Source organism: Coregonus clupeaformis, chromosome 35, assembly GCF_020615455.1.
Source record: "Coregonus clupeaformis isolate EN_2021a chromosome 35, ASM2061545v1, whole genome shotgun sequence".
NCBI lineage: Eukaryota > Metazoa > Chordata > Actinopteri > Salmoniformes > Salmonidae > Coregonus > Coregonus clupeaformis.
This window is the reverse complement of record NC_059226.1, coordinates 17855810-17870237: the sequence shown is the minus strand read 5'-3', so window position 1 is coordinate 17870237 and position 14428 is coordinate 17855810. Positions and strand designations below refer to the sequence as shown.

At 46.2% G+C, this 14428-nt stretch overlaps 2 protein-coding genes across 7 annotated transcripts; one reads left to right on the top strand and one right to left on the bottom strand.

Annotated features, from left to right (window-relative positions):
- Positions 1-97: 97 nt before the first annotated feature.
- LOC121569612 (prohibitin) lies at positions 98-3910 on the bottom strand. 2 transcript variants are annotated; one of them, XM_041880707.2, is made up of 7 exons: positions 3817-3910; positions 2859-2953; positions 2525-2686; positions 2185-2327; positions 1862-1978; positions 1555-1650; positions 98-1371 (listed from the first exon to the last, which is right to left on the bottom strand). In XM_041880707.2, the coding sequence occupies exons 2-7, from the start codon at positions 2941-2943 to the stop codon at positions 1159-1161; spliced, it is 816 nt and encodes a 271-aa protein (XP_041736641.1). In that variant the 5' UTR covers positions 2944-2953; positions 3817-3910; the 3' UTR covers positions 98-1158. The 2 variants fall into 2 exon arrangements, with proteins under 2 accessions (XP_041736641.1, XP_041736643.1); XM_041880709.2 differs by having other exon boundaries at positions 3821-3910.
- Positions 3911-6111: 2201 nt separating this feature from the next.
- LOC121569608 lies at positions 6112-14037 on the top strand. 5 transcript variants are annotated; one of them, XM_041880701.2, is made up of 7 exons: positions 6112-6127; positions 8391-8424; positions 9089-9290; positions 9996-10099; positions 10190-13039; positions 13320-13528; positions 13817-14037. In XM_041880701.2, the coding sequence occupies exons 3-7, from the start codon at positions 9107-9109 to the stop codon at positions 13920-13922; spliced, it is 3453 nt and encodes a 1150-aa protein (XP_041736635.2). In that variant the 5' UTR covers positions 6112-6127; positions 8391-8424; positions 9089-9106; the 3' UTR covers positions 13923-14037. The 5 variants fall into 5 exon arrangements, with proteins under 5 accessions (XP_041736635.2, XP_041736636.2, XP_041736631.2 ...); XM_041880702.2 differs by lacking the exon at positions 6112-6127 and having other exon boundaries at positions 8325-8424; positions 9107-9290; XM_041880697.2 differs by lacking the exon at positions 6112-6127 and having other exon boundaries at positions 8329-8424.
- The last annotated feature ends 391 nt before the right edge of the window (positions 14038-14428 follow it).

Genomic DNA, 14428 nt, shown 5'->3' with positions numbered 1-14428 from the left:
GGGCCCTCTTGTGGCTATAAATGAGAACCATAACTTGAACATCCACGTGTCACCTTTCACAGAGATTTGGTACACAAAAAGAGCTGTCACTATGCTGTAGAAATAAGACAATTTTATTGTTAAATTGAAACATATTGAGTGGAATGCGGGGGCTTGCACAGCCTCCCTCTCAAATAAAGACACAGCGACAAACTTTAAAGAATGAGGGAAGGTTGCCACCCTTGACCATCTGTCAGGCACGTTTCATATCACTGGACTAGGAGGGACATGTCACTGAGGACCATAGATGGGGTGGTGTGGACAACGTGCTAGTAAACCAAAGATTATTCTGCAGAGGATCCAACCTTGCAATCAAGTAGGGGGAGTGCAGTGCTGGGACTCTATGGCAATCAAACTGGGTGGATTTTAGGAAAGCCAGCTGTGAGAGGACATTTGACAGGCCATCTCTGCACAATAGACTCAGTCAAAGGGATGGGTTGATTCAGAGTCATATTTAGAATATATGGCTCTGGGTAGATTAGTTCAGATAATTTGTTTGTACAAGGTAATTTAAAATATATGAGTGGAAAAACAAGGGTGCTTTGGATCCCAAACTACTTTGGTATATAGCAGCAGTCTCTTATTCACCCATGGAAGTTTGTGCTTGGCTAAGATTAATGTAATGCAGTTCATTAAATAGCTTGTCCTCTAAGATCAATAAATGCCCAGGATTGTGATTGCTGTGGTGGTTACAATAGTGCTAAAATGTTCCATCTTTCTCATGACATTCCGAACAGCTCTTTCCCTAAATTAACATAATTACAACTTCTTCATATCACAGGCCCCTCAGTCACTGCTCTGAATTTGCCAGACAAATCCAATATAATTGATTGCAGCACCGATGTTGTATTTTTGACAGAACTTACTATATGTAGTTTACCATAGATCAAGCCTCTGGCTCCCTCTTCCCCACACTTCAGAACCTTTTCATGGACCTTTACACACTCCCAAGCCGCAATTATTTCACCCGTCCATAGTTAGTGAGAGGAGAGTGTTCGAAGGTGGAGGACCGCCATCCCTTCATCCTCTCCTCTACCCACTAGCCACCCCCCCCCCCCCTCCATGGCCCATGCATTGGCTGGTCACAGGGACGGGTGGTTAGGTCAGGGTGTGTGGGTCTCACTGGGGCAGCTGGAGGAGTGTGCCCTGGCCGGCGGGCAGGTAGGTGACGTTGCGGGAGCGGGACAACTGGAAGGCGATGTCCTCGGCAGCCTCCAGCTTACGCAGCTCTACCAGGCCGTCTCCAGCCACCTCCAGGGAGTTAGCGATAAGCAGGGCGGCCTGGGAGTCACCCTCCGCTGAGATGATGGCTGCCTGTTTCTGTTGCTCGGCCTGGTGAAGTAGAGAACAAATACACTGTTGACTCCTATTCATCCTTTATAAGAGGTGTGCAAGGTCAGAATCACTTGGTTGTTAAGGGTCACTTCCAGCTATAAGTGTATTAAATGCATGCCTTGTATTCTTGTCACCTTACAGAATAAATCTCTGTCAATGTCTCAAACTCTTTCTCCTTACCTTCTCCACGACGAACCTGGCCCGCTCGGCCTCCTGCTGAGCCACCTGCTTCATCTCAACAGCCTCTGTGAACTCCTTACCGAACGTCAAGTGTGTCTGTGGAAGAAGGAACATGAGGTCTTCAATTAACACGTACAAGTGATGACCAGGCCCACAGAGTAAAACGCTCGCTTCCTTACTTATTATAACGATAAAATCAAACATTTGTGCACAAATATGTTCTCACATGTTAGCATTATTCAACATTGTAAATCAAGGGAATTAGTCGTTTTGAGTGTATTATTCCTTCAAAACAACAACAGCTTACCAGTGAGACGTCATCTAGGATCAGGCCGAAGGTGTTGGCTCTTTCTGTCAGGTCGTCACTGACCTGCCGAGACACCAGCTCTCTCTGGGTGATGAGCTCACCGGCATCAAACCGGGCCTGTGAGGCACACACACAAACCCACCCATATATACACATAAAGACGCAAGAAAATAACAAGATAGCATAGACTTCACTGCAACCCAATGCCACTCAGACTTTTTTTTGGGACAAGGCCTCAGAGGTGGAAACGCAAAAGTCTGTTTTTAGGCCAAACACCAGGGTAAAACCTTATAATGGCAATGCAGCATTAGTCTAACACTCACCACCACGGACTTGAGGACCTCTGTGGTGATGGATGGCAGTACCCTCTCGTCGTAGTCCTCTCCGATGCTGGTGAAGATGCGTGGGAGCTGGCTAGTCACCGGCCGGAAGAGGATACGCAGTGTGATGTTTACATTCTGCAGATCTGTGGGGTGGGGAGAGAGAATTAAGACTTTACAAAAACTACAAGAGGACAGTTGAAGAAGTAAAAAAAGGAAAATGCTCTTGGATGGAGCTTGAAATGAAACGACAGAAAGATAGGTAGGTAAAAGCTTTTAGTATACCAGAGAAAGACTAAGTGTGGAGGCTATTGTGCAGGTCCTCGTGACTCATGTTAGTTACCTTTGCTGCCTGTGATGACAGGCACGTTGCGTGGACGAGAACGGCAGTCAAAGATGATAGGCTTCTGTACCCAGGGAATGAGGAAGTGGGTTCCCTCGCCAACTACGGCATCTTGCACTCCCCGGAACCTGTCGAATATAACTGCCCGATGACCTGCATCAACTGAAACGTGAAGAAATTTTAGGCCAATTCAGGTTGGTAGTGTTATGGAATTCACAACATTAAGCCTTAGTTAGATATGTTGTTCAGAATTTCTAGTATTGCATCCAGGTGTTTCCATAGCCTCCACTGAGATCAACATCAATTGATCCATTTACAGAGGTCAATGTCTCACCATTGAAGAGGGCTGAGTTCACAACACCTCCACCAATAGCGAGTGCCAGCCCCAACTTCCCGATGGATTCAAATAGTTTCGCCATGTCTGCAGCCCTGAAAAAAAAGAATGAAATACTATAACGAGCTATTCATTGATAGATACATTTATTTTCATTTCTATGTGAGTTCACCAGATAAAACTTTAGTTCTTAATTATATAATTGAGTATGTGGTATAATACATCTACATGTAGGTAAGTACATTTACGTCATTTAGCAGACGCTCTTATCCAGAGCTACATACAAATTGGTGCATTCACCTTATGATAGCAAGTGGGACAACCACTTTACAATTTATATATAAAAAAAAAAATTTTGGGGGGGGGTAGAAGGATTACTTTTATACTATCCCAGGTATTCCTTAAAGAGGTAGGGTTTCAAGTGTATCCGGAAGGTGGTCAGTGACTCCGCTGTCCTGGCGTCGTGAAGTAGCTACTAAAGCTATCCAAATAAACGTGTTGTTCGTCTTTCCAGAGCTCTGAGTTATTCCCTTCTGACGTGATGGCCTTGGTTTGTCAATGATGCCAAAGCTGCATTAGCCACACTAGCTAGCCAAGCAAGCAGACCTTGCAACAAAAACGATTAAGACTATATTTAACTAACTGTGTGAATTGAAACATAAAACACGCAATGTCACACCTGGACCTGTCATGCCAAGCGATAGCTCTAGATCAGGGTAACAAACACTATCATGACAATCTGTAGTTAAGTTAACGTTACATGCTCACGCAGCGACATGAACTTGCAAATCGGTCGCTCGTTTCCATGTTACTCATTGCGTACCTTCCCGGTTTACTGAATAATTACCCAGAGAACTAGTCACACACCATTACAATAGCAATATCTGACTATTAGGGAGTTTTGTTAATTATATATTGATACATGTATATGGTCAGAACTAATTAAATTAGCACTCACCTACTGTTTTGTCAGTTATGTCTATGACCTCCACCGGAGCCGATGTTAGAACGCATGAATTTTCCTTTCTGCAGAGCACGCGCATCAACTTCTAACAAACTCCTCTCTGATTGGATAAATAGTGCTCCGGGACTTGTGTATCCATGCAATCCATTGGCTAGTGAGAATATCGCTGAGCATTCTGGTTGCCGAAGTTCACCAACTATGATAATAGTTAAATTATGATATAATTAAGCAATAAAGCACGAGGGGGTGTGGTATATGGCTGAACTTAAGCACGACGCAACGCGAAGTGCCTGGATACAGCCCGTGGCCGTGGTATATTGGCCATATACCACAAACCCCCGAGGTGCCTTATTAAGCAATAATGCCCGAGGATGTGTGGTATATGGTTACCAATGGTTACGAATGTAATTTGAGAAGAACAAATTAATGTTTTGTCATACCCCATGGTATACTGTCTGATATATCATGGCTGTCAGCATTCAGGGCTCGGACAACCCAGTTTATAATTGCTATTATAAACTGTTACGTTTATAATTGCTATTATAAACTGGTTACCAACCTAATTAGAACAGTAAAAATAAATGTTTTGTATCCATGGTATACTGTCTGATATACCACGGCATTCAGCCAATCAGCATTCAGGGCTCGAATCACCCAGTTTATAATGATAATTAGATATTTCTGTCATTTTAAAATGTATGCACTCACTAACTGTAAGACGCTCTGGATAAGAGCGTCTGCTAAATTACTAAAATGTTAAATGTAAATTTGAACAGGGTTGAATCAGTTTCTAAACCCTGAGACGCAACATCGCGAGACTTCCAGGAACGCTTGCGAAACAGACCATGCAGACCAGGCCGGGGTTTGGGGTTTGAGAAGTCAATGAGAGAAGTGAAAAAATATTCATTAGTTGTTAATTTTCTCAAAATCTAAAGGCACAACCTATATATGAGCCAATGTCTTAATTAGTTGAACATGTTATTACTCCAACCTCCAAACTGACAAACTAACACGTTTTTTTCCGTCAAAAACAACTTTATATCGAATAAGTGCCTTTCAGTTCATGGTTTGCACATGCGCAGTTCAGCGAGAGACAACCCGTTTGACCCAATGAAGTGTTTCTGCGCATGAGCTAAGCTAGCCAACGTCGCCATGACATCGCCTACAACTGTGATTCTATTGGAGAAGCAGTTTCAGCCTATCTTCATACTGTACTGTCTTTGGTTGAATTAATCCTCTCTTTGGCGAGAATAATGCCTAGGCATATGTTTGACTGTTTCTTCTTAATTTTTCAAATTTTGAGAGGTTAGTGAGACATATTATGAAAATAAAGTTGAACCTACTGTATATCATTTCAGAACGTTCAGTGGCTGGCTTCACACACACACACACACACACACACACACACACACACACACACACGTTTTGTTCACACACACACACACACATACACGTTTTGTTCACACACGCACAGACACACACGTTTTGTTGAAAGACAAATGTATCTCATTATTGGACAATTCTAATCTAGGCCTTGAATTGACCAATGCATTGATTCATTTTTGGACCTGTGAACCAGGCCTTAATTTTATTTATTTATTATTTCACCTTTATTTAACCAGGTAGGCCAGTTTAGAACAAGTCCTCATTTACAACTGCGACCTGACCAAGATAAAGCAAAGCAGTGTGATAAAAACAACAACAACACAGAGTTACACATGGGATAAACAAAAACATACAGTCAATAACACAATAGAATATATATATATATATACAGTGTGTGCAAATGTAGTAAGTTATGGAGGTAAGGCAATAAATAGGCCATAGTGCAAAATAATTACAATTTAGTATTAACACTGGAGTGATAGATGTGCAGAAGATGATGTGCAAATAGAGATACTGGGGTGCAAATGAGCAAAATAAATAACAATATGGGAATGAGGTAGTTGGGTGGGCTAATTACAGATGGGCTGTGTACAGGTGCAGTGATCGGTAAACTGCTCTGACAACTGATGCTTAAAGTTAGTGAGGGAGATAAGAGTCTCCAGCTTCAGAGATTTTTGCAGTTCGTTCCAGTCATTAGCAGCAGAGAGCTGGAAGGAGTGGCGGCCAAAGGAGGTGTTGGCTTTGGGGATGACCAGTGAGATGTACCTGCTGGAACGCATACTAGTGTTGCTATGGTGACCAATGAGCTAAAATAAGGCAGGGATTTGCCTAGCAGTGATTTATAGATGACCTGGAGCCAGTGGGTTTGGCGACGAATATGTAGTGAGGGCCAGCCAACAAGAGCGTACAGGTCACAATGGTGGGTAGTATATGGGGCTTTGGTGACAAAACGGATAGCACTGTGATAGACTACATCCAATTTGCTGAGTAGAGTGTTCGAGGCTATTTTGTAAATGACATCGCCGAAGTCAAGGATCGGTAGGATAGTCAGTTTTACGAGGGCATGTTTGGCAGCATGAGTGAATGAGGCTTTGTTGCGAAATAGGAAGCCGATTCTAGATTTAACTTTGGATTGGAGATGCTTAATGTGAGTCTGGAAGGAGAGTTTACAGTCTAACCAGACACCTAGGTATTTGTAGTTGTCCACAAATTCTAAGTCAGACCCGCCGAGAGTAGTGATTCTAGTCGGGCGGGCGGGTGCAAGCGGCGTTCGATTGAAGAGCATGCATTTAGTTTTACTAGCGTTTAAGAGCAGTTGGAGGCTACGGAAGGAGTGTTGTATGGCATTGAAGCTCGTTTGGAGGTTTGTTAACACAGTGTCCAATGAAGGGCCAGATGTATACAACATGGTGTCGCAGAGCAACATCATTGATATACACAGAGAATAGAGTCTGCCCGAGAATTGAACCCTGTGGCACCCACATAGAGACTGCCAGAGGTCCAGATAACAGGCCCTCCGATTTGACACATTGAACTCTATCTGAGAAGTAGGTGGTGAACCAGGCGAGGCAGTCATTTGTGAAACCAAGGCTATTTAGTCTGCCAATAAGAATGCGGTGATTGACCGAGTCGAAAGCCTTGGCCAGGTCAATGAAGACGGCTGCACAGTACTGTGGCTGAGGTGCACCCATGACCAGATTGCATAGCGGAGAAGGTACGGTGGGATTCGAAATGGTCGGTGATCTGTTTGTTAACTTGGCTTTCAAATACTTTCGAAAGGCAGGGCAGGATGGATATAGGTCTGTAACAGTTAGGATCTAGAGTGTCACCCCCTTTGAAGAGGTGGATGACCGCGGCAGCTTTCCAATCTCTGGGGATCTCAGATGATAAGAAAGAGAGGTTGAACAGGCTAGTAATAAGGGTTGCTACAATTTCGGCGGCTACTTTTAGAAAGAAAGGGTCCAGATTGTCTAGCCCAGCTGATTTGTAGGCGTCCAGATTTTGCAGCTCTTTCAGAACATCAGCTATCTGAATTTGGGTGAAGGAGAAGCGGGGGGTGCAGAGCTGGTGGCCGGGGTAGGGGCAGCCAGGTGGAAAGCATGGACAGCCGTAGCAAAATGCTTATTGAAATTCTCGATTATCGTAGATTTATCGGTGGTGACAGTGTTTCCTAGCCTCAGTGCAGTGGGCAGCTGGGAGGAGGTGCTCTTATTCTCCATGGACTTTACAGTGTCCCAAAACCTTTTGGAGTTAGTGCTACAGGATGCAAATTTCTGTTTGAAAAAGCTAGCCTTTGCTTTCCTAACTGATTGTGTAGATTGGTTCCTGACTTCCCTGAAAAGTTGCATATTGCGGGGGCTGTTCGATGCTAATGCAGTACGCCACAGGATGTTTTGTGCTGGTCAAGGGCAGTCAACTCTGGGGTGAACCAGGGGCTGTTCTCAGTTCTGCATTTTTTGAATGGGGCATGTTTATTTAAGATGGAGAGGAAAGCACTTTTAAAGAACAACCAGGCATCCTCTACAGACGGAATGAGGTCAATATCCATCCAGGATACCCGGGCCAGGTCAATTAGAAAGGCCTGCTCGCTGAAGTGTTTTAGGGAGCGTTTGACCGCGGACCCATTATGGACGCATGCAATGAGGCAGTGATCGCTGAGATCCTGGTTGAAGACAGCGGAGGTGTATTTAGAGGGTAAATTAGTCAGGATGATATCTATGAGGGTGCCCATGTTTACGGATTTAGGGTTGTACGGATTTAGGGTTGTACCTGGTAGGTTCCTTGATAATTTGTGTGAGATTGAGGGCATCTAGTTTAGATTGTAGGACGGCCGGTGTGTTAAGCATATCCCAGTTTAGGTCACCAAGCAGTACGAACTCTGAGGATAGATGGGGGGCAATCAATTCACATATGGTGTCCAGGGCACAGCTGGGGGTTGAGGGGGGTCTGTAGCAAGCGGCAACAGTGATATACTTATTTCTGGAAAGGTAGATTTTTAGAAGTAGAAGCTCAAACTGTTTGGGCTCAGACCTGGATAGTATGATAGAGCTCTGCAGCCTATCTCTTACGTTCGCCCCCTGGCGTTTGAAATGAAGAACAACAACAATCTTAAACCTCCAGTTCCTACTCATACAGTTTCACTTTCCATCCATGTTCTGAACAACATACGTCCTCGTCTTTAGTGCGAGACGAGAGAAATGAGAGGCTTCTAAACAGGTGAGGTAAGGATATTTGCGTTGATGTCGTTGTGAAAAAAGGCAATGCCTTTAAGAGATCTACTTTGAGGTCATTTTAGATTGTGTCGTTTGTGCACTTCCTTGAAGTTTAATTTTCTCAGTCTCAGCAGTCTGCACACTTATCCATTCCTTTGATTTTCACAGATTTTGTGATTTGATGGTCAAAGTGATCGTCTCTTTTATAGAGCAGGGAAGGGAATGGATAACTATGCGCACTAATCTTTCTGAAACAGTGGATTAATGTGATATGAAGCACATCGTGCCAACTGGTCGATTGCTCTTTGTGGACCCCATTTGAACTTCAAGTAGTCAGTGCGCATGTCATGTGAACAGTTAGCACATCTCTCTTTACAGTATACTATCAACATCAACAGTATCTCAAGCTGTTTCCATAGCATTGACCTCCGTTGACACAGCAGTTGAATAAAAAAACGTTTCTGTTGATTATGTTGATGAAGTTTCGTGGCAACGTCCAGCACAGGGTGTAATTTGATCAAATATCCAGATAACCCCCACAAAAAATAGTTATGTTGGCCTATTACATGGCAATAACAAATGTATTGACAATTTATGATCAGTGGTTATGGTTGAAGGGAGACTTGGCTTGGTATACCCACCTATGTATTCCTCCTGTATGTCAGTAGCCCAGTTTTTCCCAGCAGATGGCGGAGCAGTGCAGGACAGTGAGGGTGAGTGGCCTGCCCACTGATATAAAGGAGGACCGGCTGACAGACAAGCTATACATCCACTTCCTGAGGGCCAGGAATGGAGGAGGGGAAATAGCATCTGCCACCATTGTCAAGGCAACACCCGGCTCTGCCCTCATCACCTTTGAGGACATTGGAGGTGTGTGTGTGTGTGGACGTGTTTAACTATTCTTGTGGGGATCAGAAGTCCCCACAACAATAGTTTTAAAAAATGTTTGGGGACCAACTGGGGACATTTTGTTAGTCCCCACAAGGTCAAATGCTAGAATTATGTTAAGGGTTAGGGTTACGAGCTAGGTTTAGGGTTAGGGTTAAGGTTAGGGAAAATAGGATTTTGAATGGGACTGAATTGTGTGTCCCCACAAGGTTAGCTGTACAAGACTGTGTGTGTGTGTGTGTGTGTGTGTGTGTGGCTGTGCATATAATGTGTCTGAGGCTCCTGGGAGGGGTGGGGTGCATAGGGCATGGAATGTGAATGATGAATTGGTAGAGAGAAGAGATCAGGAGACTGGAGACTTGATGGTGATAAATGGACTGTTTCACCATAACATAGAGGCATAAAGTAACAACTACAGTACATCGTTGCCACTGCTAAGTTCCTTATCAATAGATTTCCATCTGGCTCGTTGACCATAGCCACTCTTTTTAAACTTCATTTTGCATCCATTTGCAAATTAACTATGAAATGCAAGGTATAATGCTTCATGGCCTGTCACCATCGATTAACTGTGAGCTCGGGTGTTGGCATACATTTCAATGGAGAGGCCAGGAGCAGGAGTGCTTAGTAAGGGTGTTTCTCTGACTGAGATTGATTTAGCTTTTGTACTCTGGTGACCCCACACAGTGGCAAGGAGCGTGCTTCAACATGGCCGACACATTCTGAAGGTGGACGGGAAGAAGTATGAACTCACCTTGAGTGAACCTCACAAAGACCTGGACCCAAATAAGGTATGTTGTTGACACAATAATGGGAAGTGACACATTTTATTTAGACTTACATGTTCTCCCTCTTTCTCCACCCCTCCCTCTCCCGTTCAGGTCATCTTGAGCATGTCTGTTACAGTGGACTACAGCCAGCTACCTGGAGGAAAGGCAGCAGTGACCAGCCTTGACAGGAGTCTTGATGTACAGATCCACTATAACAACCCAGAGCAGCTCTGCACCCTGCAGGGCCTCTACTCCAAGGTCCAGGCTGCACTGGCCCAAATACTGGGGCTCCCTGGGGCCCTGGCCTCCACAGATACACCCCCACCTGGGGCCAATGGTGTTCTGGGAGTCCCTACTAGAGGCACTAGGGAGCCAACAGACCATCACAGGAGAGGTGATGAGCAGAGAGAACGAACAGAGCAGGCCATGGGTCTATTCTCAGGTGATCTAGGCTCAGGCCCACATATGGACTTTACGTCTGGAGGTCAGGGCAGGGAAGGGGAGGGGACAGCCCAGGCAGAGGGGGGTGCTGTGGGTCTGTGTCTGTCTGAGGAACCCCCTATGGTGGAAGAGGACCTCTCCCTGATCATGGATGCAGACATGTTCCTCTACCTGCAGAGGCACTGTGGAGAGGAGTACCAGGAGATCCTCACCCATCATGGGGTAGAGGTGGTGGAGGTGACCGCTGAGGGGGTGACCACCCTGTTCCTACAGAGAGTACCCAGGGCGGGGGACATTGGGCAGGAGCTGGAGCGTCTGAGGGGGGCTCGTGGGGACCTGAGCCGGCTCTATCAGGAGAACGAGGCCAGGCTCCGGCGAGCCCAGCTGCCCAAGAGCGTCCTCTTTCCCAGGGGAGGCCTGTCCAAGGCCATGGAGAGCCTGCGGGTCAGGCTGCCCAAGCTGCTGCTCAGTGAGGATGACAGGAACGTCTACATAGTTGGCAACAGCAGCGATGTGTCCGAAGCCAAACAGTTCTTCCTCCTGGGGGAGAGAGAGGAGGCGGTGGAGGATGTAGACAGCTTGTTACGATCTCCCTCATCCACATCTGGTTCCTCCAAGCCAGGGGAAGAGGAGAGACTCACACCCACTCTCTCCTCCACAGCAGGAACACCCCTGGACGCAAGGATAGATAAGCTGCTAAAGCAATATGAGACAGAGAGAAGGACAGAGGGGGCCCGAGGGTATAAGTTTGCCCCCCGCTTCAAGGCATTAGGGCCGGCTGGGCTAGGGACCAGACCTAGGGACACAGTGACGGTAGGGGACCCATCTCCAAGTTTACGACCAGGCCTTGGACCCATGTTAGGCCATGACCTGTTTGGCTTAGACAGAGCAGGGTCAGGTGTTGGGGGACTCCCCAGGCCAGGTACACAGAGTAGTGGAGAGGATATCCTGTTCATGAGAGGTGACCCCCTGTTCACCCCCTCCTCTATGGAGAATGGACTCTTCCTGAGCTCAATACCAAGAGACCTTAGGCAGCAGGGTGAGACAGCCCCATTAATCTCAACTCTGAACACCTTGTCAGGGGGCAGCACCATCCCCACCACCATCTCACCCTCCGGGTCAGGGTCCACCCTAAAGCGGGCCAGTAGTTTCTCGGGGCGGGCCAGGTCCAAGGTCCAGGACCCAGGACAAAGTGAGGCTGAGAAAGCCACAAACAGAGCCAGGCGGTCCAATAGCTTGGACAGGAGAAATGCCTACCGTGCAGAGCTAACCATTTCCATGGTGATATGGAATTACATGAAGGAGGCCTACGCCACTCGTATACAGGACATGACCTCTGACCTGCAGATGAGGGAGAGCCAATCAGACAAAAGCAGTGACATCACTGTCGTCCTTAGTGGAGCAGAGTCATCTGTGGTGAGCACCTGTCAGTTGGAGATGCAGAAGCTGGTTGCCATGTTGAAGACAGACTTCTGTTTGCAGGAGTTGCGTCTGGCTGAGTTAGGCGTGTCCGACCCAGCGGATGAGACTTTAGAAATGTGCTGTGCTGAGGTGAGGCAACGGTTCAAGAAGGTCTCCATCCAGACGATGAGAGATAGTGTATTTCTGATCGGCCCCAAGCAGCTGTGCTCTCAAGTTGGGGCAGCACTGAGGGAGGTGTTCCCTGGAGAGACAGGCCAGAGGGGGGGACAAGAGGACTTCTCTGTCCCCTCTACCTCCACTTTGAATCAGTCCAGTCCATCTCAGGTGAATGGGGTCCAGAACTCCACACAGTTTCAGACCAATAGCCTTCAGCGGATGTCTGAGACTCAGAGAGGAGGAGAGGAGGGGCCTGGTGCCAGCAGGGAGGAGAAGAAAAACATCCTAAGGCGTGATTCTTCCAAGAGGACGAGAAACAGTGAATCGGAACACAAGAACACAGTTGTGAGCCAATCACCAGCAAGGAAAGACCCTGTCATAAAGGAGAAAGTGGAGAGGGGAGGGACCATAGAGGCAGACGGGAGCAAGAGTGACACATTTCTCAGCCATTCAGCGATAGGCAACAGAGGAAGGCCGGGAGCAGTGAATGGTGGCGGGTCAATGTTCCCGTCAACATCAGCAGCACATACCAATCAAGACATGGTCACGCCCCCAAAAGAAAGCAACCTGAGATCCAGAGTGACCCAGAAGGACAACAACAGACAGTCTAGTGGAGCAGAGAACCAGGAAAGGTCAGGGTCAGGGGGAGCTCTCACACGCCATGGCCCGGGAAGGTCTAGTCTGTCTGGGGCATGGACACAGATCTGTGTGTGTGGGGAGAGTGGGCCGTCATTGAAGAGGACAGGGTGTGGGGTGACCCTGTGCCCACAGTGCCTTCTCAAAGTCCACGTCCAATGCAGGGTTTGCCCCAAGGCTGAGGTGGCAGTTCCACAGGGCATCCAGGGTAACATGAACTACTCTGAGATGCCCTTCAGCCTGCCAGGCCATGGCAGAGACACCGCCGTTAAAATCACCTACTGCATCCCAGATGGCATTCAAGGGGTAAGGGCAGGACTTCTCTACCACGCTATCTGATGGGACAATTACATTTGACATTTTAAATGTGTCATGTCATTCATGTGTTATTTTTTGTAACTGGCAAATGCACTCTTGGCGTTATTAAATCAGCTTATATTAAAATGTTAAGTCTAAGTAACCCTTGTCAGTAATTGCTTGCTTTGCATTTCTAATTTCTGTCATGTTTAACTCCTAACACTGTCTGGTGGCTATTACAATCTTGAACACACTCCATTATCTGCCACATTTCCCTCTCCTGTTGTAGGAGGGCCACCCCTCGCCTGGCTCTGCGTTTCGGGGGGGAGTATTTGAGGCATACCTTCCCCTATGTGAGAGGACCAGGAAACTCCTACCACGGCTGGAGAAAGCCTTCAGGCTAGGCCTCACCTTCACTGTGACGGGCAGGGAGCCAGGGGCCAGGGTCAGCTGGGACAGCATCCCCCACAAGACCAGCCTGCAGGGGGGCAAGTCTGGGTGAGTACTGGGGTCACAGTACCCATTAGTGGCTCTCGACTGAAATAGCAACAGTAAAGAGCAGAAAGTCAGGGGTCAATGTTATGTGCTGTTCATTTTATTACCTAGTGTGTGTCCCAAATAGCACCCTATTCCTTTATAGTGTACTACTTTTGGGAATATGGTGCCATTTAGGATGTAACCTATGTAAGAAAAGCCCTATAGAGCTCTGGTCAAAAGCAGTGCACTATATAGAGATTAGGGTGCCATTTGAGATATACTCTATAATGTTATTTTGTGTCCACTCAGGAATGGCTATCCAGACTCCACCTATCTGAGTCGCCTGTCTGAAGTACTGAGGGCTAATGGGATTGAGGAGGCACCTGCCAAGTCTCAAGACACAAACAAAACCTGACAAGGATAGCCTTATCTATGTTTTTATAAAGGTGTTTGTTTCTATCCCGTTTTGTAAGAATTTAATCTGTATGGTAATGTCTTTTGCACTGTGTACGTATAAATCTTGAACGCTTGTGTGAGTCTGTATAATAATAATAAGCCAATGAGATAAGTAATTTTGGTTCTTAGAGTTGTATAGTTGTACTGTTGTTCATGCTTAATCAGGGCCTACTGATTTACACAGACATTTTACGGATGATAGTAACAGGATATACTGAAAAAGTATTTGAGCTACTATTTTTATTGGACCAATATTAGTCCTGGCATCTATTGTTTATTTGATCTTGCTGGATGCTGTACTGTGTTTTGAATCTCTAGAGATTTCTGACAGTGAACATTCCCATCTTTATCTTACTGTAACCGCGTTCAGTCCATATCTTTTCTGTACTCCCACAGCTGATAGCATTCACATTCATTATGTAAACACACTCAAAACATGAGCCATAAAATATCAAGTAATTGCAG